The 25851-nt window shown below is 56.8% G+C and overlaps 1 protein-coding gene across 5 annotated transcripts; it reads right to left on the bottom strand.

Moving 5' to 3' along the window:
* Nucleotides 1-676: 676 nt before the first annotated feature.
* TRAF7 (TNF receptor associated factor 7) lies at nucleotides 677-25111 on the bottom strand. 5 transcript variants are annotated; one of them, XM_082772814.1, is made up of 21 exons: nucleotides 24982-25111; nucleotides 19348-19465; nucleotides 19050-19107; nucleotides 17860-17951; nucleotides 14208-14324; nucleotides 13146-13238; nucleotides 11389-11422; nucleotides 9985-10168; nucleotides 9126-9260; nucleotides 8556-8773; nucleotides 8223-8296; nucleotides 7130-7178; nucleotides 6511-6638; nucleotides 5345-5427; nucleotides 4805-4844; nucleotides 4294-4410; nucleotides 3106-3228; nucleotides 2348-2467; nucleotides 2028-2159; nucleotides 1658-1777; nucleotides 677-1422 (listed from the first exon to the last, which is right to left on the bottom strand). In XM_082772814.1, exons 2-21 carry the CDS (start codon nucleotides 19426-19428, stop codon nucleotides 1408-1410), a joined length of 2013 nt encoding a protein of 670 aa, XP_082628940.1. In that variant the 5' UTR covers nucleotides 19429-19465; nucleotides 24982-25111; the 3' UTR covers nucleotides 677-1407. The 5 variants fall into 5 exon arrangements, with proteins under 5 accessions (XP_082628940.1, XP_082628942.1, XP_082628941.1 ...); XM_082772816.1 differs by lacking the exon at nucleotides 24982-25111 and adding an exon at nucleotides 23929-23997; XM_082772815.1 differs by lacking the exon at nucleotides 24982-25111 and adding an exon at nucleotides 22237-22509.
* Nucleotides 25112-25851: the final 740 nt, after the last annotated feature.

Below are 25851 nucleotides of genomic sequence, written 5' to 3'. Positions count from 1 at the left end.
AAAAAAGACTTTAAAAATAACAAAAAAAAATCACCCGCCTGAAAATATCTGTTGAAAAGAAAAAAAAATATGTATCTAAAAAAAAAAAAATCCATAAAGTTCTACATGATGGATATATACATATATATATTTTTTATGATTAAGTTATGGACTGTATCGTATCCCATCTGTCAAGCTATGCATCTTGGTGCTTTCCCTGCTCTTCTGTGCTTAGATTTCACCTCTACTCGTCTTATTCTTCCTATTCTGAATAGTAGATGGCTCGTGGTGCTGTGAAGAAGTTTGCTCCTATACGAAGTCTGGCAACAAATATTTAAAGAAAAATAATAAAAAAGATAAAACCCTGCCGGGCTGCCACCAGTTTGTGACCAAAAGGTGCCCCTCCAGGCACGGGGCGTAAGGGCTCCTGATGAACACCCGGGGGGGCTGGGAGCTCGCAGGTCCTCGTGGCACGGTCTTGGTGCGCTGGGTGCGTGTGCTGCGTGGTCTGGGGCCACCCTGGGGTGCCCCTGCCCTGGCAGGGCTGGGTGCCAGCCTGGGAGGGGAGCTGGGTGCGCTGTGGCTGGAAGTCTCCCCACCTCGGTGCCCACTCGTGGGGGGACAGGTCCTGGGTGGATGGGGGGGGTGGCGACAGGACGGGTGCTCCCGCCTGCAATAACTCACGCTGGCCAGGAAGAACTCTTTCCACTTTTATTGTCAATGAAGAAATAATCAAATCTATATTACAATCTTAAAAACAGTAGAAAATGTGAGTAAAAATGCAACGGAGGCTTTTTTCTCTTTAATGTGGAGACCATTATTACAGGGTGGTGAAACCATGGGCTTGTGTTACTTGATTTGAGAACTAGCTGTGGCGTAAAAATCGTACCTGGCTACTCAAGGAAACACCTCTTTCCAGATGGATCAGCCTGACATCTTGGCAGTAAAATTAAATACTAGAAACAGAAAAGGGTCGGGGACCCACCCCAGGGCGAGGCCTAACGCTCAGTCCTACATTTACAAAGGGACCGGTGGCCCCCGCCGGTGACCACCCGCACCGCTCGGTGCCATCGCTGCCCAGGGCCCTGCTGCGTCCCCCGGGGGGGTGCAGGCTGGGGAGGTCCAGCAGCCAGCCCCACACTCCAGAGGCTGCCCCCCAGCTCTGGGAGGCAGGTGGAGGAGAGCACGCTGCCCTGAGGGAGGCCCCGGCGCCCCAGTGGGTTCCTCGGCGTTTCCAGCTATGCCCGGCAGACCTGAGGGAACACCTGGAGCATCCACGGGCAGGTCCTGAGCGCTGCTGGGCAGCGGCAGGCAGTGGTCGGTGCGGGGAGGAGCTGCAGCAGTCGTTCGTAGTGGTGTTAGTCACCCAGCAGGCCGACGGAGGGGAGTTTTTGGTCTTTCAGTGTGCAGGACTAGTGCGGCGCTCTCCTAGCACGTCCAGACCTGCGGAGAGACAAGAGGAACCCATGGCAGTGACCGTTCTGAGCAGCTCTGTGGGCTGCTCTTCGTCATCTTGTGGATGCTGAAAGCCCAAAGAGAGACTCGGTAACACCCTCTGCTAGGAGTTAAACCTCCCACCCTCTGAGAACCATCCCCTTGTTTGTTTGAAGCCAGCTCCTACCTCAATTTATACCCTAATTCCAGCACTGGCAGAGCCCAGAAGCCGGAAGAAACCAACCTTTACAGTGCTGTCCACAGCGCCGGAGAACAGGCGGCCCCTGGAGACGGCGAGGGCAGTGACACTGCCCTGGTGCCGCAGCAGTGTCTGAGTGCAGATCATGTTGTCCATGCTCCACACCTGTGGGCACACAGGAGGCGTGAGCCGAGCGCGGGGCACAGGGCTCTGGCCCAACCCTCGCAGCGGGAGGGAAGAGCACGCCGAGTGCCGCAGGGTTTGGGCCAGATGGCAAATTAAAAGCGGGGCCATGTGGTGGGAAGGGAAGAGGATTCCCCGTCCTCCCTCTCCCTCCCTCACGCCCACAGTGCTGCCCGTGCTCCAACAGCAGTGCCAAGCACACGGCCCCAGCTGCACGGCCCCGGACACGTACCCTGAGGGACCGGTCATACGACGCACTGAAGACTTTGGTTTGATCCGGCGTAGAGATGACAGCGAGGGCGTAAACCGTGCCCACGTGGCCGGTCAGCGTGCGGACTTGTTCCTTTGTCTCTATGTCCCAGACCTGCAGGAGGGGAGCAGGGCTCACAGATCACGCTGGGCTGCAGCCACCACCTTCTGGTGGTGCTCACCTCCAGGACAGGTACTGCGCACCCATGCTCTGGATGTGCCGTGTCTGACCAGCCTCCCATCTCCTCGCCCATCTCCCCCAGCCCCAGGCCACCACAGGCATCAAACCCCCGCAGCCCTTACGTGGATGAGGTTCTCGTAGGTGCCACACACAATGTGGTGGTTTGTCACAGCGATGGAGTACACGCTGCCTCCTGACGTCTGCAGCACGTGCACGCACTCCAAGTTCCGGATGTCCCAGATCTGAAAGAGCCAGCACTGATGAGCAAAGTCCTGCTGCCTTATTTAATTGCCCAACTTTGGACATCTAGACTGAAAAACTTGCAGAGATCGCATGCCTTGTGTGTGTGACTATGCACACACGTGCACACGCAACCCAGTCCCTGATAGCACTAGAAACTGATGCAGGAAAATTAATAGGGATTTATTAACTGAGGAGGGAACCTTCAGATTCTCTCGTGTCACCCAGATGCTGAGAGGTGAGCTACTCATCAAAGCCTGAGCCAAGACAGACGAGAGCATTTCGGAAACCACACGCAGATTGATGGTAACTCTGCACCCAGGCAGTGACCTTCTCTTATCAGCAGGACTGGCAGCGCAGATAGCGCTGCAGCAGCTGCAGGGGCAGCGTGAGGCGCCGTGGCTGCGAGGCCGTGTTTCATCTCCGCGAGCATCCCCGAGCAGCTGCACACACGGGGACCAGCCAGAGCCCCGCGTTTGTGCCCGCACTGCTGGGATCAGCACAGTAAAACCCCGCGTGCCAGCAATGCCACAGCAGTGCCCTCTCATCTGAGCCTTTTGTCCTGCCCAAGCAGCCCAGGCTGCAGAGCACAGATGTGTATCAGGGACAGCCGACGGCTCAGGACTGCCACCAGGCTCACCTTGATTGTTTGGTACGATCCACTGTAGAGATAGTTTTGAGAAGCCACCAGCGCGCGCACCCAGTGATTGAGACCTGTCAGTTCCTTCTTCAGCTTGAGCTCGGTTCCCACAATATCCCAGACCTGTGGAGAGCACAAACACACGCAGTCAGTCAGCACAGGGCCCTGAGAGCTCACCAAGTGGAGCCCTGTGCTGATTCTCCTGCCTCTTGGGAATCAGTTGCGCCCACAGCCTGGCAGATAAAACCCACAATAACGAGGCAGAATAAGCCTCTTCCCCGAGGGTCTGGGAGAACTAGCTCGGAGCCTGCGTTACCACAGGCAGAGACCTTTCCTTAACAGAGCCTTGGGCTTGGAAAACCTAAACCAAAACCAGAGTAAAAACCTGCTCTGGACTTCCCCTCGCAGCCTGTCCCCAGGACGCAGGGCTCCATTCCCACAGCTCCTGCTGAAGCCCTCGGCACACAGAGGCTGACGGAGCTCACGCCGCTGCTCCCAGCAGTGCTGCTGACCTCTCGGCTCACCGGGCAGCAAGAGGCTGAGGATGACCACAAGGAAAGGCCCCACGTTCTCCTGCTGCTCGGTGCTGTAACCGCAGCCCCATGCACTCTGCAGACAGCTGAAGCACCCCGGGCCCCAGCTGAAGAAAAGAGCATGCGCTCTCCTACAGATGGACGCTCCCAGAAGCTGTCTCACCAGGAGCTGGAAGCAGAACCACGGGAATCTAGCCAAGGCTTTAAAGGGCAGCTTGCAAAGCTGTTCCCTTATTTCTGCATGTTTTAGGAAAAGAATGCAGATTCAAGATCCTTCAGAGGGGGGGGGGGTTCAAAACAGGCAGCCTGAAGCAGCAGCCAGCTCACGATTTGCAATGCTCTGAGCTGGTTTGTTGGGGGCCCGAGGATGCACACACTCAGGAACTGCCAAGGAACTCCACCTGCAGCCTCAGGTTGACAGGGTTGGAAAAAACAAACATTTTCTCAGCCAGCATCTCTGGCCAGCACCAAGCACAGGCTAAACCTCTGCAGTGCTGGCTGCTCCGTGTAGCTGGGCTTTCCTGGGCTGCTCTGGAGAATGGAGCAACCAGCTTACAGACCAAAATGCCACCTTATTCCTGCTTGGAAACTGCTACCTGACAGCTTGGAGCATCAGCCCCCAACTGGATCAAGAGGAGCCACCCCCGAGCTCTACCTTGATGGCTTTGAGGGAGCCGCTGAACAGCATGTTGTGCGAGGAGACCAAAGTGCAAACAGGATTGTCGTGTGCTCGGATCGTGTTCACTTTCTGCAGGTTCTGAATATCCCAGACCTGCAAAGGAGAAGAAGAGTGCCCGTGAGGGGCAGGGGCAGGCCCCTTGTGCTGCAGCCCTTCCTCTTTGCCTCCAGAGCTGGGAAAAAACAGGCAGGAGAGGGCACCTGGGGGAGCCACTGGCCTCACCCTGCCCCAGCCCAGAGCCCCCCGAGCTCCCCACGCAGGAGGGGAGCGGGACATCCAGGCAGCAGGAACACCTAAACCCAACCCACAAGGAACTTGGCTAAAGGCCCTAGATGAAGCACACACGGGACATCAATCCTACACCACTGGCAGCCGAAGAGCTCCGTAGGAAAAAGGCTGCAAGCTCCTGCTGTACAAGAGCCCGGGGCTGCCTGTAAATCTCACATCTCCACCCCCCAAGCAGGGCAGGGGTCCTGGGTATACTCACGATAATGGTGCAGTCAGCAGAGCCGCTGTACAGCTTGTTCCTGAAATGTCACCACAAAACAAAAGGAGGTCAGCGACGGAGAGGAGCCAGTGCAGGGCCCCAGCTCGCTCCCAGGCACCGTGCTGGGCGAGGAGCTGCAGTCCCACAGCCTCACTGGGCCAAGACCCAAGGCAGCAGCCCCAGGAGCAGAGCCTGGGCTTGTGGGGGGGCCAGGCTGGTTTTTCTCTTCCAGCAGCAACCTAGCACCCCATGGGCGAGCAGGGAAGGAAGCCAGGACAGCAGGGGAAGCCATGGAGATAGGCACTTTGTCAATTTTTAAAGAGCAAAGAGGCAAGATGTGAGATTTATGAAGAGGTTCATCTAAAGGTGAGATCTGGGACCTTGTGAACCAGCAGGCCTCCTCTCCCCACCACCCACGCCCTGAAACACGTGCACAACCCTGGCACGTGCAGGACTTAGGATGGGAACCGCAAGGACATGCTCGGGAGCCCCCAGTGCTCGCAACCCTCTCCTGCAGGGCACGTGTCCCTCTCCACTCACCCCTGGATGCAGAGAGCCAGTACAATTCCATCGTGACCCTCCAGGGTCTTTTGGCACTTGTACGTGGTACAGGTATCCCAGACCTAACAGGAAACACAAGGCAGCAGCGGGTCACACGCCTGCACACACGGCAGCTGGGGAGCCGGGCAGGATGTCAGCAAAGCCACAAAAGCATGGAAAGGAGGAAACAGACGGTGTCATCTGGGCACCTGTGTTCCTGGCTCCCAGGCACAGATAAGCATGTCTAGGAAAGGAAATTTACTGCAAAGGGTCAGGCTGAAGTTAACAAGAGGCACTGAAGAGGAGCACGCACCAGCCCTCGCCAGCACCGCCTTTCAGAGCCCCAGGCCAAAACACCACACTGAACCACAGCAGCAGCTCCCAGCCTCCTGTTTTAGCATTTCACACCCTGTCCCTGGGGCTCAAGCAGCACAGCACGGCCTGCTCTGCCACCACAGAGTAATTCTATCCTGTGGTGGCAGGGTTAAGCTTCCTTTCCAGAGTGAAGGCAGGAACGTGGTGCTCACTTGGCTGGGCGGTGCCCAGAGCAGCCAGGACAGGGCAGAAAGCTGTTCCCTTTCACTAAAATGCAGCAATGTCCATTTTCTTCCATGTGGCTTTGCTCTCCCTCAAAATAAAACTGAACCACAGCCCTGCTGCTGGCAGGGCTCATGACACAGCTCCCCAGCTCAGCCAGCAGCCAACGCGGTGACACTGGGAACTGTTGTTTAGGTGGCACTGGAGCAGTGCTGACAGTTTGAGTTACTGAAAACAGGGCGAAGAAAAACAAACATGCCATAAAATGGAAAAAGGACACATTTTATCAGGGAAAAACGTTTTTTCTAAGATGACTTTTTGTAACAATGGAAAATAAAAGCAGAAGCTGAAATAGGTGCAGATGCACTAGACACCACATAAAGCAAAAAGACAAGCAGCAAGAACGAGATTCTCATCAGGGTTTCACAAAAAAGCACTATTTGATTTCCCTATCATGTAACATTTCCTCACAGCAAAACCAAAGTAGATTTTGCCCAGTTATAATTGCAAAGATTAATTTAAGGTTTCAGGAGAAACCTTGGGAAGTAACACCCCTCTCAGCCTCCCGGCTGAACTGGAACTCAGCTTCTGTCCCACCTGGAGCACAAAACAGGAGGCAGGGCCCTTACCTTAATGGTTTTGTCTGAAGAGCCACTGAAGAGCAAATCTCCTATGGAGTAAACACACAAACACCAGACAGGGCCCTGGTGTCCCACGAAGGTCCCCTTGCACTTGAAGATCTGCTGAGGGTCATAGGCTAGGGGAAGAAGAGGGCAGGTTAGAGGGGGAGAAGGATGCTGCACCACGTTGGGGTGAGTTCACAGGGGACAGGGCTCCCTGCACCAGCCTGGCACTCTCCTCGCACCCCGTGCTGTTGCAGCAGTCTGGCCAGAGAGTCTCGTGTCCCACCCTTCCAGCACGTTGATTTATCTTTGCTTTGAGCCCCAGGACTCATCTCCCTCATGCAACTGCCAGGCTGGATCTAGGGACATCTCCAGCAGCTAGGAACCCCGCAGCACTGAGTTAGTGCCCATTTGGCCAGTGCTTCTGGCAAACCATCTCCCACCAGTCTCCTGCAGCGGTGTTGATCCTGCAAACAAATCACTGCTTCCACCGCAGAAAACTGGTACTTTTTATATCTGGTACTTTTTATAAAATGGTACTTTTCGTATCTGAGACCTAGCCTAAAAAGGCTCGCTGCCATCATCCCAAAACCAGCCCGAGCGGATGAGAACTGTGCATACTCACATCCAAGGATGCCCATGTTGAGTCGAGCATTAATGTGGGAGAGCTCATCCTGAAAAACAGAAGCAGCTGCATGAGCTGCAGAGCTATCACCAGCAGCTTGCCCCTCTGAGCATGGCTTTCAGATTGTCCCCAGCCACTGCTAAAACTGTTCCTGCCCTTGGACAGATCTTGCCTCCCCGTGCATGCCCTCCCTTAGCAGCTGACTCATTCTCCGAGTGGAGGTCTCCTGCTCTAGGGCTGCCTCCCTCCCTGTCACCTCTCTCCAGAGACCACGGGGTTCTGTCAGCATCTCGGACCTGCACTCAACTCTTCAGTATTCAGGCGGGCACAGAAACACCTCTCAGAGCATACTGTCCTTCCCCTGCCATTCACCAAACTGCTAAAAATAATCAAATCGGTTACAAGGGCTGTTTGTTCAGCTGGGCTTTTGAAGCCCATTTTGCTGAAGAACTGGAAGGTCTCTCTGTAGCCTCCTTCACAGCCCAGTCCCTGCTGCACCCACGAGGACCCACTTCATCAGTGTGCTTAGGTAAGCCAGGGCAAGCTCCTCCCAGTCAGTGCAACCAGTGGGATGCAGCCTGCTGGAGCTAGGGAAGAATGTCTAACCAACATCAGTGCTTGAATGAGGTCCAAAATCATGAGACACCTCTCACTCCCAGCTTGCTAGCAGGGATCTGCTTGTCTGCCTGCTTTCTCTGCAGGCAAGGAGGACGTACTGTCCCTGCCTACTGTAAAAGGCAGAGGAGTGCCCAGGCTTTGGAGCAGAAGGCTCTCTCTGCAGCAGGGGTACTTTCCTCTGTTAAAACATTTCAAGAGCAGCAAGAGGCTGAGAAAAGGCAGCAGAACCAATTAAAACAACAGCCTCGATGCAGCACCCAGAACACACCCCCTGAGCCGCCTTTAACTCAGCCTAGAGGAAACCTTCACCCACCCCCAGCCCCAGTAAAAACAAACCAAACCTGGGGGGAGCAGAGCCAGCAAGCTGGAGGGAACCCCAAAGCCTCCCCCACTGCAGGAGAAGCTTAACGAGTAGCAAACCCACAGTTAACTAAGCACAAGCCCTGCCAACCCCCGGGCCCAGCCCCATCCTCACGTTCAGCATGGAGGCATCCCTGCGGAACTCCATCAGGTCCTCGCTCAGCTTGCTCTGGTTCTCGTCCAGCACATCTACGAGAGATGGAGAGGCCCACGGTCACTGCAGAGGCCCTTACAGCACCCAGGGGAGCAGGCAGAGAACACCCCCGGCTGCCTAACCTCCAAACGAGGAGGGAAAAGCAGGCAGGTGTCTGCTGCTCTAATGCAAATTGTACTTAGATGCTGAAGACCCGGCAGATTTTAGAAGCAAGTCAGGGCTGGGCATGGCAAAGACGTGCAGGAAACGTGTATAACGTAGCAGCACTGCTGGCTGTTCTACTCGCAGACTCACCGAACTTGAGCTCCAGGTTCTTCTCCAGCTGGTCAATCTTCTCGGAGAGCTTCCCCAGCATGGAGCGCAGGAAGGCAATCTCCTGGTCCTTCTGGGCCATTGCCACCTGCATCTCATGGAAGCGATCGTCCGTCTGCTGCAGGAACTCCTTCAAACCCTCAAACTTGCACGTCTCCAAGTGGGTCTCGTAAGTGTCTTGGTTTCCTATGAATGTGCACCTACAGGGGGAAGGCAGGCACTGGCTGCAGCAGTGCTCCCAGTGGGAGAGAGCTGCTCAGCTGGCCCCAGCTCCGTGGGTCCCCAGCTGCTCTGCTCCTCCTCCCAGGAGCAGTGGCACTGTGGCTCACCACCCTGCTGGGTGCAGGTGACTGCAGGGTGACAGAGAGGCCAGGAGGTTCCAATTCTTCTGGCCAGGGCTCTGTCCCCAAACTATCTGTCTAGGCAGCTGCAAGGAGCAGCAGATTTTGGGCAAGAGACAGAAGATGGTGTCACCACGAGCCCTATCTTAGAGCCATCAAAACCAGTGGAAAAAACTGCAGCTGCTTCCCACTGAAAGCACCAGCTCCTTACCCGTACTTGGAGTGGGGACACTTTATGTGCTCGCACTCTTTCAGATGTGCCTCCAGGTTCATTTTCAGGAGAGGCGGGCAGCTGGGGTTGTTGGGGCAGCGAACGGGCCTGTAATCACAGCTGCTTTCATGGTCTCTGCCCACGGAGAAAAGCAAAAGGAAGGAAAATCAGCAACAAGCGAAAAATGAACGGAAACCCCGCAGATCATCAGGAAAGGAGCTAACCAGGCCTGTGACACTCTCAGGTGATCAAAGCCTCCTGGCCTAACGCTGTGATGCCAGCTTTAAATTCTCATCTGGCTAGCAAGTTGAGAGTAATAGGCTGCATTTATGCAGGGAGCAGCTGCTCTTGCAGCCGATGGGCTGAGGCTCCTGACAGCTAGCAGCAGCAGACAATGGCCAGGTGATAGGGGAGAGACTGAATACACTGAGGATGGGAAGGGAAGTCCATTTCAGAAGGCTCGTTCCCAAGATACAACCACGCTAGCTCCTTTTACAAAACGAATCCCAAAGTCCTTGCCTGAGCACAGTCCCAGTGTTTCCCCCAGGGTGTGAGGCGGCTGCTTTCACGCTGTGCCCCCTGCCCTGATGCTGAGACCATCAGGCAAGCCGTGAGCAGAGAACAGTCACTTTCCCTGACACCAGCCCATCTGCCCCCACGCTAAGACTGAGATGCAGTGGAAAAAATTGTCCCCTCGAGTCACCCTGCCCATTCCCACACCACGCACACCCAGCAGGGCGCTGCAGATGGGAGCTGCCCTGTCCCTAGGAGCCGCCGGGCAGCTCGGATACAACAACAAGTGCTGGGGGCAGAGCCCGTTCCCCGCGGGGAGGCTGCGTGCTGGTGACAAGCCACTTACTTCCTGGCACTCAGCTTAATTGTAAACGGACACCCACGGGGATCCACCTCGAAGGCAGCGGGCTTGCTGCTGGCTGCGGGCCGGCAGCCATACTTGCAGTGAATGAAGAGCTCCCCGATCTGCTCAGCCACGGCGATGTTGTTGACCACCACAGTCAGTTTGGCGTTGTCCACGGGGCACTTCTCTAAGAGGTGGGGAAGAAAAAGAGAGTCAGCAAGGGCTGGGACACAGCGGGAGCGTTTCAAAGAGTCTCCGTGTGGAGATTTTATTATTTTGCCTTCTCTGGCCAAGCCAGCCAACTCCCAGGTTGGTGACAGCAGCCATGGAGCCATAATATTCACAGAACATCTGCTAACCACTGGCTCTGCTTTGCCTTGGAGCTTGGTGAGCACTTACAGTTGATGTCCATCCCTGATAACTCGAGCTAGCTGCCAGTGCAGGAGCACCATGCTGAGTCAGACTGCCTCGTGCTTGCTGAAGTGCGAGATTATTCACAGACAGTGTCCCCAGAGCTGCTGGTGCCCACACATAACCCAGTCTCCCACCCAAACCCGGGGCTCAGCACCGCTGCTAGCAGTGAAAACAAGCTCTGAGGGCAGGAGCAACGCAGGACTGCAATTGCCTTTTGCTACAAATCTGTTGGTTGGGATAGAAGTAGGACAGCGCAGCGACAGAGAAGTTGGCATGTGAAGCAGAGGGACCCCTGACAGGTGGAAGATGAACATCTCAAGGCAGAAAGAGCTACTGTTTTGCTGGGCTCCTCGGGGAGCTTCCTCAGGGCTTGTTGTTCTGGCAACGTGAACGGCCCGGCTTTGTGCTGAGCGGCTTTCCAAGAGGGGCAGGGGCTCGTGCCAAGCGCTGTACTCGCAGCGCAGAGCCCAAACCAAGCGGGAGCTGCTTGGGGCAGGCTGGCAGCCAGGCACTTGGGCTCCACCAGGCTCCTGGAAGAGCTGGGGGAGCCTGAAAAGCCCCGTGAGCCACTGCTTGTGGGGACGGGGAGCTGCCACTAATGGGCTGGGGGAGGAGGGCTCTGCTGGGCCTCGGCCAAACGCAGCCCCTTGTTCCCTGGACAGGCAGCCACAGAAAGCTTTCACTCTGAAATCAATGGGTCAAGGCTGGGCGAGATGCACATTATCCTGGGATTATCCATGGCCTGTTCCTGGATTTGAGAACATCCTGTGCCCAAGGGCCAGCCCAGCCCCCTGGTGCCCATCCTGCAGCGCATACCATGGGAGCTCAGGGCTGCACAGCCCCCAGCCCAGTGCCTCGCTGCTGCAGTGGTAGCCTGAGACTGACAGCTTGCTTTAAGCCCTTCTTTCTGCAGGTTTCTTTTTAAGTGAGAGCAAACAAACCAGAAAATGGCAGCATTTTGGCTGCATCACAGGAGAACAGTTGTGTACTCACCAGATGTTAAGGCACATCTTCTACAAAACGTGTGCTGTGGAGACAAAGGGAACAGCAGTGTCAGCGTAAACAATGGAAGATAAATTACCCCCTGTGGCTAACGATGGGGAAGGATGGAGATACCACAGCCTGTGGCACAAGGGCCTCAGCAGCTGTTCTGCCTGGTTTATAGCTCGGGGCACTCTTGGGTCTGCAGCAGAGGGCAAAAACCAGCCTAGAGGGGGCAGCTTGCAGGCAGCTGAGACTCCAACACAGGTCCTGTGCCTGAGAGGTACCAAGCACGTGGTTTGGTGCTTTGAGGACCCTGCCCTGTTCAGGATCAGGCCACAATCATGGTGCAAGCTAAAGCCACGGAGATGCTCTGCCATGCTGCAACTCCTACCCTTCAAGTCCACACACAGTTTCTCTACTTCACCCTCCACTTTAGCCCGTGTTACTCCTCTCATTTTCCTGAGAAGCCTCCAAGGAGAAGAACACCAGCCTCTCCCTGTTTTGGCCAGTCGGTTCCCTGCATGCACTCTTCTGTAGCTCTGTTGGTGAAGCTGTCCTGCTGCCAGGTGCATGGGACAGCTGGTTTGTAAACCCATCAAACGCACTGTAAATTTTGCCACTTGAAGTAGCTCTCTGCGCTTCCAGCAGAAATGTACAGCAACAGTTTAACCTGATAAAGTGGCAAATTCAATCTGACATGCTAACGAATATAAACCAAGGCACAAAGGCTGCAGCATCTCACTGGTCCCGAGCTCACCCTTGGGTCCCCTGGGCCCTCCTCAGCCACATTCCCCTGGCAGCAGCACTGCAAGTCGCCCTTCAGAGCTGTTATCTGCAGCCCTGCTCACGCGGCCTTTTCCTGCCCTGCACAGCTGCAGGGTGCTCTCTCCAGAGCTGCCAAACCAGGGCTGCAAATGAAGCCAGCCTGCTTCCTGCAGGAGACTCTTTTTTTTTTTTTCCATATTAACCAGTAAATCTCAGTGTCTCCATGAAGAGCTGCTCACTGGAATGATGCAGGGGAACTGCACCAGCCTCCAGCACCTTTGGGGATAGCACCCCCCCTGCAATAAACAATCCCGCCCTCTGCTCTTGTTGTTAGAGCTCCATCCGAGCACTCTGAAGCATGTCAGGAGCATTAGTGATCTCGTCACAAAGCCATCTCTCTTCACATGTAGCACAGAAGCAGGAATAATATACAGTTTCTATTAAATTCCCAATAAAATGGAATATAGAAGAATATTCATAATACTCTGTGCCTTTCATTAGCGGATGTCAAATCCCTTTGCAAGCATTAACTAAATGAAGCTGCAAGCCATTGTCTTATATATGAACAACTGAAAAGCAGCAGCTTCTGGGGTGCCAAAAGGCAGCAGCACTCTGCAGAGCCCTGCGGGACAGGGAACAAGGAGTTTTGACCTCACTCAAGCCCACCAGGGAGCCTGAGTTTGGCCAGGACTGGGAGGCGAACGGCCCTCCTCTACTGGGAAAAGCAGCAGAGTTGTGAGCAAGCCTCAGGCTTCTCTGGCTAACTGCAGTGCCCTCACACCCTGCTGCAGACTGGTTCAGAGCCGCCCTGTGGGGAAACCTGCCTGCCACACGTCCATCAGCATCTTTGCTCCCACCGTGGACTATTTCCCCCAGCCAGGCACTGCCTCTTCTTTGTTTCAAGCTGGCAGCCTCTGGGGACCATCAGGCAGGGCTCGGCTGGAGGTCACACAGGGCATCCGTGGGACCCAAGCTCGTGATTTGGAGGAGAGCTGCCTTACCCCACAGGTTGTGATGACTGGATCCTTAAACACACTACAGCACAGCTGGCAGCACAGCTTCACGGACGGCTGTTCAGCAAACACCAGTGGCTCCTGGAGAGAAGAGGGAGCAGGGCAGAGAGCACAAGAGTTAATACAAAGGCAAGTGTAAGTGTCCCTGGTAGTAAGCCCGGAGTTCAGTAGCCATTTTAAAACATCTTGTCCTTTTGTATTTTTGAAACGTCCTGACGGAAGGGCTCTTTCATTCCCTTATGATACAGAAATAACATTGCATGTACCAAAATGGGCTCATTTTGTTTTGTTTACCCCCTAAGCCTGCTGGCGTGCGGGCTCTGGGCATGGCACCTCCAAGATGCACAGCTCCGAGAGGCACAGCAGGGCAGAGCCTCAAGTTTCAGAGCATTTCAGGCCAGCCACTGCAGTCCCGTCTGCCTCTTCAGCCTGCGCTGCTCTCGGAGCTGCAAACACGACCCCCTGGCTTCCCAAATACAAATCACACGCTTTTACCCTAGATCTGTGGCAAAACGCCTCCTGACCTTTTATGCATCCACAAGCTGAGCATGGCTTAAAGGTAGCCTCCCCCTGCAAGGGTCACTTGTGGACGATTCCTTGCACCCTCCTGGGGGCTTACAATCAAATCAGTGGGGTGCCACACAGCCCTACATGCAGGATGGGGGCTGTGAATCAGTGGGGAATGCGTTAGCCTTGCTGCCCAGGGCCAGACCACCAGCCTGGAGATTTACAGCCCCCTGCTGCTCTGTAGCAGAGCCGGGGAATCACACACGACTTTGCAAAGCCTTAGAGTTTTTTCTGAGAAGCAGAGTGAGGCCACCAGTGTCCCCTCTTTACGTATGGGGAAATGGCACACAAGGAAGCAAAGTAACTTGCAGAAGTCAGTGGTGAGAGCACAATTATAACCAACGGTCCTGACTGCCAGACTTAGTTCCCAGCCCACATGAAAACCTGTCTGCTCTAGCTCCATGCACTCACAGGTCTGCTAAGCTACTCTTTTGACAGTGAACTTCCTCACGCTGCTCCCTCCAGACAATCCCCAATACCTACTGGCTCCTCCTCTTCCTCATGGAGTGAGAACGTCGAGCGCAAGGACATGTTGGACTCGGAGTGCAGCGAGCGGACGGAGATAGCGGAGTCAGAGCGCCGCGGGGTGCTGATCGGAGGCTTCAAAAGACAAAACCCAAACCTCGTTACTGCAGATAATCCCCCCCTGCTCCAGAACCCCATGCACGGAGACTTCGGGTCCAGCCCCCCCTCCACGACACTCGGCTGCTCCATTTGTTCAGCCCCTCTGCCGAGCTGCAGGAAGGGCCCCAGGGAGCAGCGTGCCTGGTGCCTGGCTGCTGTCTGCCACCCCTGGGGATGCCACAGCACCCCCAGGGACAGGACGGGCACCAGCCAGCTCCAACTGGCCAACACGAGCCGACATCTGCATCCCAGGCACAGAATTTTCTCAAAGGTGCATTGGTTTGGCTACTTACTGCGCCCACCCGCGAAGCAGAGGCTTGGCAGGATTAATCCTTCACCGAAAGCTCTGCAAACCTCCCCCCGAGACAGCTCCCATCTTCTGCAGTTTCTCTAATCTCTGCAGCAGCACTTGTTGTTTCGCTCGCTATCTAGCTTCTGCCAAATTTCTTTGCGTAAGTGCGGAGACTTCCTTCTATTCAATTCAGCAACAGGCTGGCTTCGCCGCTTCCTGCTCGGGAGGGGAGAGCTAAGTGGACGCTGCCTGCACCAATCAAGCAAAATCCCACAGCTACGGCAGCCTCGGGGTGGGCTTTGAGGGAAGGCTGCCGTGGAATAGCGGCCGGTAGCGCACCCCAAACGGCGCGGCATCAACCAGCCAGGAGGCAACCCAGCACCAAAGCTTAACTGGAGACCCAGTGGCTCCGACTCCACTGCCGCCTCCCCAGCTCCTTCCAGCGGCCCTGCTGCTGCTCCAAGAGGGGCTCTCCCTGCCCCTGGGGTCCCTCAGCCCTGGCGCTGCCTACCTGGGACCGGGAGAGCTCCGTGCAGGAGATGCCAGCACCCCGGGCTGCTGCCCTGCGCTGCCGTGTGAGCACAAAGCCATTTCCTCCTGCTCAGTCTGAACCTCCCGAGCTGCATTCTGCGTGCTCACCCGGGGAGAAAGCGTGCAACAGGAGACCCAAGGGCAGGCAAACACAATGAAGGAGGCCAGCGGAGCAGGCAGGAAACTCAGCAATACAAGATGTGAGCTTCAGAGACCACCTCCCCAGGAGCCAGACCATGCTGCAGGGTGGGAACAGCCCCCGTTGGGCTGCAGGAGAGGAGCAGAGCAGGATCCTGCTGGCTCTCCACACTGCCGTGCTTCATAATTTCTATGATCCTGGGATCCTAGGAGCTCAGAAAGGCTGCATCTGCTTAGCAGCCAAAGCATAAAGCTCTTTTTCTTAAAGAAGGCATGTTTATTGGTCAAATATGTAAACCTTGAGGAGGAACAGTTATGAGGTAAATCAATTTTATGGGCATCCATTAATTTTATTATTTCCCTCCACTAGTAACAGAAGTTATTAAAATAAGGAGAGTGACTGTGCACAGCTCCTGGTGCAGAGGTGAGGCAGGGAGCAGGGCGGCACAGGAGGGCTCTGCAGGCAGCAGCAGCCCCTGGGGGCCCCAGGCCAGCACAGGGCACGCAGAGCTCAAACATCATCTGATGGAAGGCGACTGGCTTGTAGCTGGGCTAACTCAGTCCTGAACGAGTCCCCTCCCATCACGCCAGCTACAAAAGCAGCCCCTGGGTGAAGGCTGTAGCACAATCCTCGTTCCTGTTCCCCACAGGCATAGCGGGGCTGGGAGCACGTGGCACTGCTTGCAGGGAGGGCAGCAGATGCTCAATAATCTCCGCCTTGCACGCAGAACACTGCTCGGCTCTTGGTTTCATTAACAGAAGCTTTAAAAAGAAAGAAGTGGGGAGAGGGGTCACAGGAGGGCTCTGACTCTTCTCCAGCTGTCCCCGTGATGGCTGACAAACCCTTGGCAGCTTCTGGAGGAGGGAAAACCCGGTGATCAGAAAGGGAAATCCCAGATTAATTCTTGATGAAGCAAAGAAAGCTTCACGAAGGGGTTAGCAAAAGTTTGTCTGGAGCAGAGCAGGGCTGTGGTGCTCATCGCCAGCTAGCAACACAAGCTGCATGTTGCTTCCTGACCCTCTTGTCAGTCCTTTTGCTGTTTTTGCCTAACAATCTTTAGCACTCCAGGGCAGAGGGGCTGATGCTGTCCAAGAGGACTGAGGCTAGGTGCTAGGAGAAATTTCTCATCTTTGTGCACCCCAGTTTGTAACACAGGTTTCCAAAGGAGCCAGGGAGCTTCTCCATCAGACATGGATGAGTGTAATGTCCCCTGCACCTTCAGACAAGTCCTCATCTGTACTCTAAGAACTGCACAACTCATGAAGAGGGTGAAGGGAGCACAGCACGCAGCCCACTGATCACTGCTGACAGCCCCAGCTCCTTGGAACCACGGTCCAGCACCCCGGGGTCAGCGATGCAAGGGAGAGCTGCGTGCGCCAAGGACACGAGCCAAATGTTCAAAGGACTTTTTGAAAAACAAACACATGCTCACATAAAACACAGCAAGATCTCTGAGCAACAGAAGGAACTTTATAGGATGCTGACAATGAAGCCTTTTTGCAATCTGGTGTCAGTGTATTTTGAGAAGCGTTGCAGCTTCACACTGGTGCTGCGACCCCAGTCCCTGCCAGCACCTCACTTATTCAGCAGCAGTGATCCATTTTCCCTAGCTCTGAAGCTGGGTCCCCTAACCTGACAAAGTTTACAAGTCCCTAGCACGAGGGGTCTGTTACCCACATGCTTAACTCACAAGCAGGAGCGTGAGGCTATGAGATACGGCTGGAGCACTGCGGGCAGGGGAAGATCCAGGTCTCAGTGCTATTTGTCTGCCCACTGAGGTTTGCTTTGCTGTTGCTGATCTTGATTTAATTGATTTTGTCAATCTAATTTCTCTTTAAGCAACTAACCCCGAGGCCTGTTGAATCAGTAAATTCCCCCCAAAAGAAGTTACTGAGAACTGTGTGAGGTGAATGAGGAAACTGGAGGCCAAACTGGGCAGTGCCTTTCTGCAGAGGGTCTGCGAGCCACGGGCACGCTGTGTGGCAGCAGCCCCCACTGATGTAATGCAGGAGCTGGGCACAGCCCCCAGGGCCGGGCATCCCACTCTGCAGGTTTCCAACCTGCTCCTCTGGTCAGAAGCCCCATCTGGAGGTGGAAGGAGGAATATATTTTCTGGTCCTAACTGCAGGTCCAGCACGCTCTGACGGAGGCTGAGCAGCCCCAGCCCCAGCCCCAGCCCTCGCTGCCAACAGCTCTGTGTTCTCCTGCATCCAGGGGAGTCAGAGCACCCCGCTCACACCAGGAGGTGGGTGCATCCCCACAGGTAGGTCTGGGGGTTGTGTAGCTCCTGGTAACCACGCACCATTTCCAAGCGGTGCCAGCCTAATGCCCCAGGCCAGAAGCAGCCTCTGATCCCCGCTGCTCCAGCCATGGGAGCAGCCAGGAAACGCAGAGGCTGCTCCTGCCTCCAGTGCAGGCACCTGCAGCTGATACAACACAGCTCGTGGGAGCGAGGAGGGAGGTGGAGATGCCCAGAGGAGCACCAGATGTCTCTCATGTGAGATACAAGCAGCTAAGCCATTCACCAGGGGGGGCCTGGCAACACCTACCATGCCATCGTCCTCATCTCGCGGGGAGTAGGTGAGCGTGCTGGAGGAGGATGGGGTCCGACGATGCTGCTTGAAAGTATTGGTCCCGTCAGCTTTAATGCAAATTAAAAATAAATAAATAAATTAGGCTCCATGGTGACATTCCCAAGCTACAGGTATCTGTAACTCTATGTGTTCCTTGGAAAAGGCACAGAGAAGGGATTCCCCTACTCCAGTTCCTGACCTGGACACCTCAGTGCAGCCAGGATAATCCTGATCTCCGATAGCTTGCTGAAAAGCATACAAACTTTCAAAGGTAGCTTGCCCAGCAAAGAGCACAGATAACATTCTGCCAGGTCCAGGTCCAGAGGTTAAGAACACTATTAAAAGGAAACCTTACACTCACACGTATCTCAGTCACCCATCAGAAACTGCTTAGATTAAGGGAGCTCTGGCTATTTCTCGGAGCACAAAGGACACGTGCTATATTAAACTGGGGATGGTTGGAGAAAGGTAGTATTACGGAAGTTCATCAAGTTTTAAATGTATATATTTATAAGTCCAAAACCATCCAGATCCCAGAGCCCTGTACAAACATAATCCAATCACCTCCCCCCAGCAAATAGCTCATTTCCTTATCTGAATCAGTGTCAAGTGCCACAGTTTCTTATCTTTACTAAAGTACGGATATTTTTATTCCCAAGTGAAACCAGATCTCTTCCTGCATTCACGCCATGTGTCAGAGCTCAGACTCCTCAGCTGCCGGGCTTTGAAGAACAAAGCACAAGGATTTGATTGAGCAGGTACACTCGCACCCCCTCCTGTCTGAGCTAAAAACGGCCACGGGGGTTTTACCAAAGTGTCCAGAGTGACTCACGGGCAGGCTGAGAGCGAACATTTGGGACTAAACTCTGTATCAGACCCTGTTGTACCACCCTAACTTCATCAAGGGCTTCCCAGTGGTACTGTAAAGCCTGTGTAATAGGAGAAAATTCCCGTGGATGCTTGTTCCATCGTGTCTGGGGATCTGATGCCGTGATTAAATAACACTGGGGCTGCAGACTACTAAAAGCAGCGCCTCGGCACCTGTCTGTAAGGAACACTTCGTGACTCTCCCAACAGCTTTACGATCTGTGAAACAACCAGGAAAAGTCTGCTAGGATTCACACGCACTGCCCCGGGGAGAAGCTCCACACATGAAACGTGCTCACCCTTTGTGATGGTTGTCACAGCAGAGTAGGCCGGCCCAAAAGTTGTTTCCATTCTTGTCTGAAATATGGACAGAAGGAAGGTCAGTGTGTGTCAGTGCAGCACAGCCTGAAGACCTGCTACCTCTCCTGAGTTGTGGATATACACGAATATAGCGTAAATATTCCCAAGTTTTATCTGTGGATACCTTTAAAGGGGAGAAAGTACCAAATCCTCAACAGCCATCTTCCTTTCCTCAAAAGGAGGGGGGAGAACACGAGAAGTGCCCCTAGCCCGGCCCCTGCTAAGAGCAAGGCTTACCCCGTTAGTGTTTTCAGAAGTAGTGATGTTTGTTGTGCCACTGGAGAAACGATTGTAGCGAGCGTTCTTGTTTGAGCTCATAATCCAACCAGCACGTGTTAGTCATGGGAAGTTTGCTCTGTGGAAGACAGACAGACAGAAGGAGAGTTAGGATCCCTGCACGTATCTCTGGGCTCAGAGAACGCTCTTTGGTAGCATTAAGTCCGAGCATTTACCTAAATTCACATAACCCTGGATTTTCAGAAGAAAGCAGCAAGGTCAAAGTCAGCCCCTTTCAAATCACTCCTGAGCAGTGTGAGGAATTTTCAAAGAATCAGTGTCTTTTAAAATGATTTCTTAGTCACCTGAACACTGGAATACCCGTAATCTAGAAGTGCACAACTGCTCCAACTGCAGACACAAACCCAGCCCCAGCAGAGAGCAGCCCTACGCGGTCTCCATACCTGGTCCTCTCTCCCTCTCTGAGTGTAGGTCCGAGCACCTCCTCTGCTGCTGCCCCACACCCAGCTGGGATCAGCAGCAGGATCCCAACACGGAGCTGCCTCCGCCAGACACAGCAGGCCCAGAGCAGAGCACACCACGACGTGCAGATTTGGGCTAAAGCCACAGACACAAACCTGACCCCACAGCGCGCCGAGGGAGCTGTGCACGCGTGGAGGGCAGAAAGGATGCGAGGCTGTCCCGGTGAAACCTTTATCCTGCTGCCTCAGGAAGAAACCTGATTCAATTAGCACATTTGTGATCCCGGATCCCACTCACAGTCTGTGCCCAGAAGCAGCCAGCAAGGTCTGGGTCATCGGCCAAGCCCAGGAACCTCCCCTCAGAAGCCAGCCGAGGGGCTCGCTCCTCACTTCTCTTCCTCGGTTGTTTACACAGGGCTTCAGATGGGCTCAAATTTGCAAAGTATTGCACAATACCCTGCGGAAACACTGCGACTGGCTTTCTTTAACCTCTGCTGGAACCTGCTGCTGGCTGAGGGCACAGAGCCCCGCTGCTGGCTGGGTCCCACAGGATGCTCCCAAACAGCCTCCTCGGGAGCCGGGTACCAAGGCTGCTCCCCCAGGAAGGAGCTGAGCCTCTCTGCCGTCGTACAGAGATGCCTCTGGCCTGGACAGAAGTTTCCATCACAGCAGAGAGGCTGGGCATGGCACAGAGCTCTCCTCCCGGGCGCCCTGGCAGCAGGAAGGGACTGCTGGCACTTGCAGCCCGTCCCAGCCTGCGCAGGGGCTCCAGGAGTAAGCTGCTCAGGGAGAAATCCCGACCACAAGCTCCCTTCTGCCCAAGGTACGGTTAAATCTCCTTGCTCTCCTGCCAGCAGCAGAGTCCAAGGGCTGAACAGACATCTGCAGCGAGAGCAGGCTGGCCAAAACCAGCTGACTAAAACAACCCAAATCCCTCCCCGCGGGACAGGAGCCGCTGCCAGCAAAGGGCCTGGGAAGTTGGTGGGAGAACAACCGGGAAGCTGTGGGGGCTGTCGGCCTTCTCCTACCCGAGGGCGAGGAGCCCGAAATCCCCAGGGGTTAGGACTTGCCAGCAGCCCCCTGCTGTCCCAGGGGTCCCAAGAGTTACCCCCGAGTTGCCTCCCCAGTAGCTGCACACGCACCCTGCCCCAAAGCCCAGGGAATGGCTGCAGGAGCCGACCTCAACAGAGCTTGGATAAACCCAAAGCAAGGCAGGGGGCACGGGGACTTCCCCCTCCTTGCTCGTAATCACGTCCCGAGCCCTGCAGCGTGGCAGAGCGACCTACCTGCCAGCAGCAGGGAGCTGCTCGTGTCTGCTCTGAGCAGAAACCAGAGGAATGCGAGCAATGGGAAAAATCTCCAGCGGGACAGCAGCCGGTCTGCAGAACCCCAGCCACCACAGGAATATCTGATTTCAGCCCAAATCTCGGCAGGAACCACCGCAGCAGAGCAGGCACCTCCCTGAGGATGCCTTCACACCTCGAGGGGCTGAGAAAGGCTTTTACCAACTGGCAGCAAAGCTAAAAGGAGGCAGCAGAGATGGTCGTGCAGTTAACACCAGCTTCCTACAGCATCAGCAGAAATCCCTGCTGCGTCCCTGCACCCTGGGACTGGAGCAGAGGCGATGCCAACAACCACCCGGCGAGTTCCCAGCTGCCTCCTTACGGAAGGGGTGTGCTCGGTGACCTAGAAGGAATAACCGAGTTCCTGGAAGCCACGGGATCCTCCGGTCTGCAAAGCCTTTCCTCGATGACCGAACACCAGCGGGCTCCGGGAATCCCCTGAGCACCCGGTGGCAGCAGGTCAGGGGTGCCGGGAGCGCTCCCACCTTCCAGCCTGGGACTCCACAGGATCACCCTTGGATTTACACTGATCCGGGCTGCAGAGGCTGTGGTCCGGGCTCTCCTCGCCTGGAGTTTGCTTGTTTGTTTGTTTTTTTTTAGCGCAACCGCGCCGCTTTTGACTATAAAAAGCGAGGGGAAAAAAAATCTCCCCTGGAAAAAGGAAGCTGTGGGAACCCACTGCTCACCCAACCACGCGGCTGATGGTAACCAGATGCAAGGCAGGGCCGGGCCGGCTTTCAGCATTTCCACACAGAGCAACCAGCTCGGGCTTCGGAGGCTCAGCGAGGAGAAAAGCCTCGAAACTCCTCGTTTAGGGCAGGGAAGGAAAAACCCAACCACCGCTGGTTGCAGACAGCTGGGGAAAGCAGCACTCTTTTTTTTTTTTCCCCCCACTGCAGAAGCCAGGAGAGGCAGCACGAGGCAGCTCCCTGCTGGCTGCCTCCAAGCCCAGCAGCACCCCTCGGAGCAGGGAGGGGAACGGTGGGGGCAGCAGTGCTGATCCCGGGGCCCTGATAAAGGAAGGTGCCTGTGGGGCTGCTGCTGGCACCCCCGGCTGCAGGGCATCGCCCCGAGCACCCGCTCACCTGGCTGCTCCCAGCAGCTCCTCACAGCCAACCTCAGGGACACGGCCACGGCTTCGTGGGGAGACGTAGGGCTGGCAGAGCTCGTGTCCTCCATAAACACCACGTCGGCTGCCTCGTCCCGGTTCTGGAGCCAGCTCCTGACGGGGGAACCTTGTTGTCGCGGGCACAGCGGCAGCGCTGGGCTCCGTGCCCCTGGGGAGGTGGTGGCAGGGCGCTGGGTGCTCTCAGGGAAAACACGGCACCCCGGGGAGTGGCTGCCGGGCGCAACGCCCCGCTGCAAGGCGACTGCTGAGAAACCTGCAAACAGCCCGGCCTTACGCAACATTGCTCAGCTCCGTGCCCTGCGTCTGCTTCCTTCCTTCTCCTTTTTCCCTCCCTGGGGTCACCGAGGCTCTCTGGGGCCGCTGGGCTGGCCGGGTGGGAAGGGCAGGCCCGGAGCCATCCCGCTCTGCGCTGAGCTCCCCGGCTCCACGGGACGGACACTGACAAGTTTCTGTTCCTCTTACCACGCCGCAGGCAGAGCCACGAGGGTTACACGTCCCCTACAGTGCTGCCACATCACCGGGGGAATATTCCTACCCCAGATGAGCTGAGCTGCCCCGACAGCCCCGCTCAGGGATTACACCCGCTTCCCCAGGCACCTCAGCAGCTCCTGCAGGTGCAGGGCTCCTCAGGGCAGGTGGCAGGGGACATCAGGTCACTTTGGGCAGGCTTCTTCCACCTTGTTCAGCACCAGGAGGCACAAAGGAGGCAGGGTTCCCGAGCTCAAACACCAGCTCTGCTACAGGACAGGCCCTGCAGCCTCCTGCTCAGTGCCTCTGGAGGAAATAGCATCCATTTCCCAAGTGCTTGTGCAGCTCAGCACCAGCAGTTACAGAGCATCGTGACGATGACACGAGCACCCAGTCAGACTGGTAGGACACGGGGCAGAAGAACACGCATCATTTCCTTCCCCTGCTCTCCCCAGACACCTTCCAGGGCTTTGACACTTCACGCCGTGCTCTCGTTTGCCCTCTGGGTGCAACCAGACCACTTCGGGGATCCATCTGAAACTCACCAGCTTCTTTACAAATAAAAGATTCCATCCAATCTCAGTCTCATGGGCCTTTTTTTTTTTTTTTTGTACAGTTTCTGACTGAGAACAAGCAGAAGAGCCCAACCCAAAGAGCTGGCACCTGCTGTAAGGGACAGAAACTGCAGTGCCTCACAGCTACCAGGTGAGCCGGGCAAAGTATCATTAAATTAGCGATGTCAGATCCCAGACAGATAAGCACCGAATTCTTGATTGCTGACGAAATCAGCGGATGTTGCCCCTTCCACCACAGCACAGCCACTGCCCAGTTTCAGCCAGAAGCACCCTCCAGCGCCCCGCAGCTCCCCACCATCACACCAGGAGCTCTCCCTCTGTGAATCCTGAGGGTTTCACCTGTCTGACACCACCGGGGACAACCTCAGGGAGCACTTGCTGGGGTCCCTGTCACACAGCCTCGGGACACTCAGGACCACAACAGGAGCACGGGGCAGCCCCAGCCAGCTGCAGGCACCGCTTCTAACCCCGTGCTGGACCTCAGGTACCTGCTGCCCCCACTCTGATCTAAGCAGGGCTGTGAGAACAGCTCGGTTCCCCCACTGCTGCCCCGAGGGAAGCAGCCCGGGCTCACTGGCAGAGCCCTGCCCTCCCGCAGCACTCACCGCAGGCTGCCCGCAGGGGCAGGGGGCGGCAGGGCCGCGAGCCCCACAGCTTCGGGCAGCTTCCCCCGGCCAAATCGTCCCTTCGGCTGTGTGCCTGCGGCTCGCAGTGAGGTAAGCAGAAAGGCACGCGGAGCAGGGGGGACTTGGCCAGCCAGCTGGAAAAGCCCCGCACGGCCAATCCCTGCCGCGTTAGGAGCAAAGCACCTCCTGCTGCACACAGCTCTGTGCCCGGGACCTGAGGAATCCGCAGGGACGGCTCAGCCACCTCCCACTTCTCAGGGAATCGGAGTTTCTCACCTTCCTTAGCCAGTACCCGAGCTGTTCATAATGCTGCACATCCAGCAGCCCGCAAAGCAGCACCGGAGGCGCCCCGGGGAAAAACCATTAGCACGGAGCTGCCACGGAAAGCGCCCACAGCAGCTCCCCGTGGGGCAGAGCAGGCGCACACACGGTCACACTGCGTGAGCGCCGCCCCGGGGCACGCAGCCCCCACTCCTCACAGCTCAGGTTCACTCCCTGACCGAACACCCTGCTCCCTCGGGTTTGGCTTGGGCTTGGTGAAATTTTACCACTGCTTGGCGACACCGAACCTCACAGGGCTGCCCCTCCTGCTGGCAGCTTCACCTGGGAGTGATCCCGATGCGCTGAGCCAGGCACCGGGAGGGGCTCGCACAGCCCGGGGGGCGCTGCCACAGGCCCTGGGGGTGCCGAGGGGCAGCTTGGACGCGGTGCCCGGGGACACAGCCCAGCGGGAAGGGGGGGGGGTGGCAGCACGGGGTAACCTCGCGGGCCCTCCCCAGCCCTAAGGGCCCCGTGAAGCCACAACGGGAGCTGAGGGGTTCGTGCTGTGCCTGGCCTCACCCCGGGCCTCCTCACCCCGCACCCGTGGGGGCAGCAGCGCAGGGCCCGGCCCCTACAGCCCCCGTGCGACCCCCGGGGAGCCCCCAGACCCCGATCCTGGAGCCCCCCCCGGCCCACCCAGCCCCCCCACCGCCCGCTGCTGCCCCCCCAGGCCCGGCCCTGCCCCCCCTCCCCTCCCCTCCCGGCCCGTACCTGTCAGCGGCCGGAGCTGCCCCGCCGGGCCCCGGCACATCGCGGCCCCGGGCCTGGCCCCGCTGCCGCCCGGGCCGGAAGCGCCGCTCCCCCCGGTGCACTTCGGGGTTTGTAGTCCCGCGCTCCCAGCTTCGCCCCGCTTCCTCGCCGCGCCTCCCAAGCGTCCGGACTACAAATCCCAGCGGCCCGCGCGGCATAGAGCGGATTGGCGCTTCCGCGCTCAGGCGGTGTTACAAGCGCTGTTGCTACTGGCTTCGATCGGGCTCCGCCGGGAGCCAATCAGGCGGCGTCGAACCGCGCCTCGGCTCGCACCGCGCCACTGAGGAGAGGAGGAGCGGCAGCCAATCAGCGCCGGTAGATGGGTGAGGGCGATCACCCCAACTGGTGCCGATTGGCTGAGCCCACGGGCAGCCTGGCCAATAGCGGCAGGGAGGTGGTTATAAAAGGCTCGGCGGGGGCGGAGTTGGGCCTTTCCGGCGGGCAGGTAGGTGAGCGGCGGGCGGGGCGGGGAGCGGCGGGGCCGGGAGCGCCACACGGGGCTGGGGTTGGGGCAGGGCCCTGGCGAGCCGGGGATGATCCGACCTTTTCTGACACCTCGTCTGAGGGCGGCGGGTGGCCGCGGCCCCTGCTGACGCATCGCGGCTGAGGCTCGAGGGAGCGGCGGGCCGGGCTATGCGGGGCGCGGCGGGCTGCTCTCACCGCGCTGCCTTCTCTCCGCAGGGCCGGCGGGACCCGCACCGCAACGGTAGACCGGGAAGGGAGGCACGAGGGCCTGGTGGGCGCCGTGGAGCTCCGGGCGGTGAGGTGCACACGTGTGTGGTGGCCTGCTGCTTCTGAGCCGGCTCGGGAAGCTGTGCGGGACCACGAGGT

Source organism: Aythya marila (genome assembly GCF_965140915.1).
Source record: "Aythya marila genome assembly, chromosome: 15".
Lineage (NCBI taxonomy): Eukaryota > Metazoa > Chordata > Aves > Anseriformes > Anatidae > Aythya > Aythya marila.
Note: the sequence above shows the minus strand (reverse complement) of the source record. Positions and strands in the feature narration are given on the sequence as shown.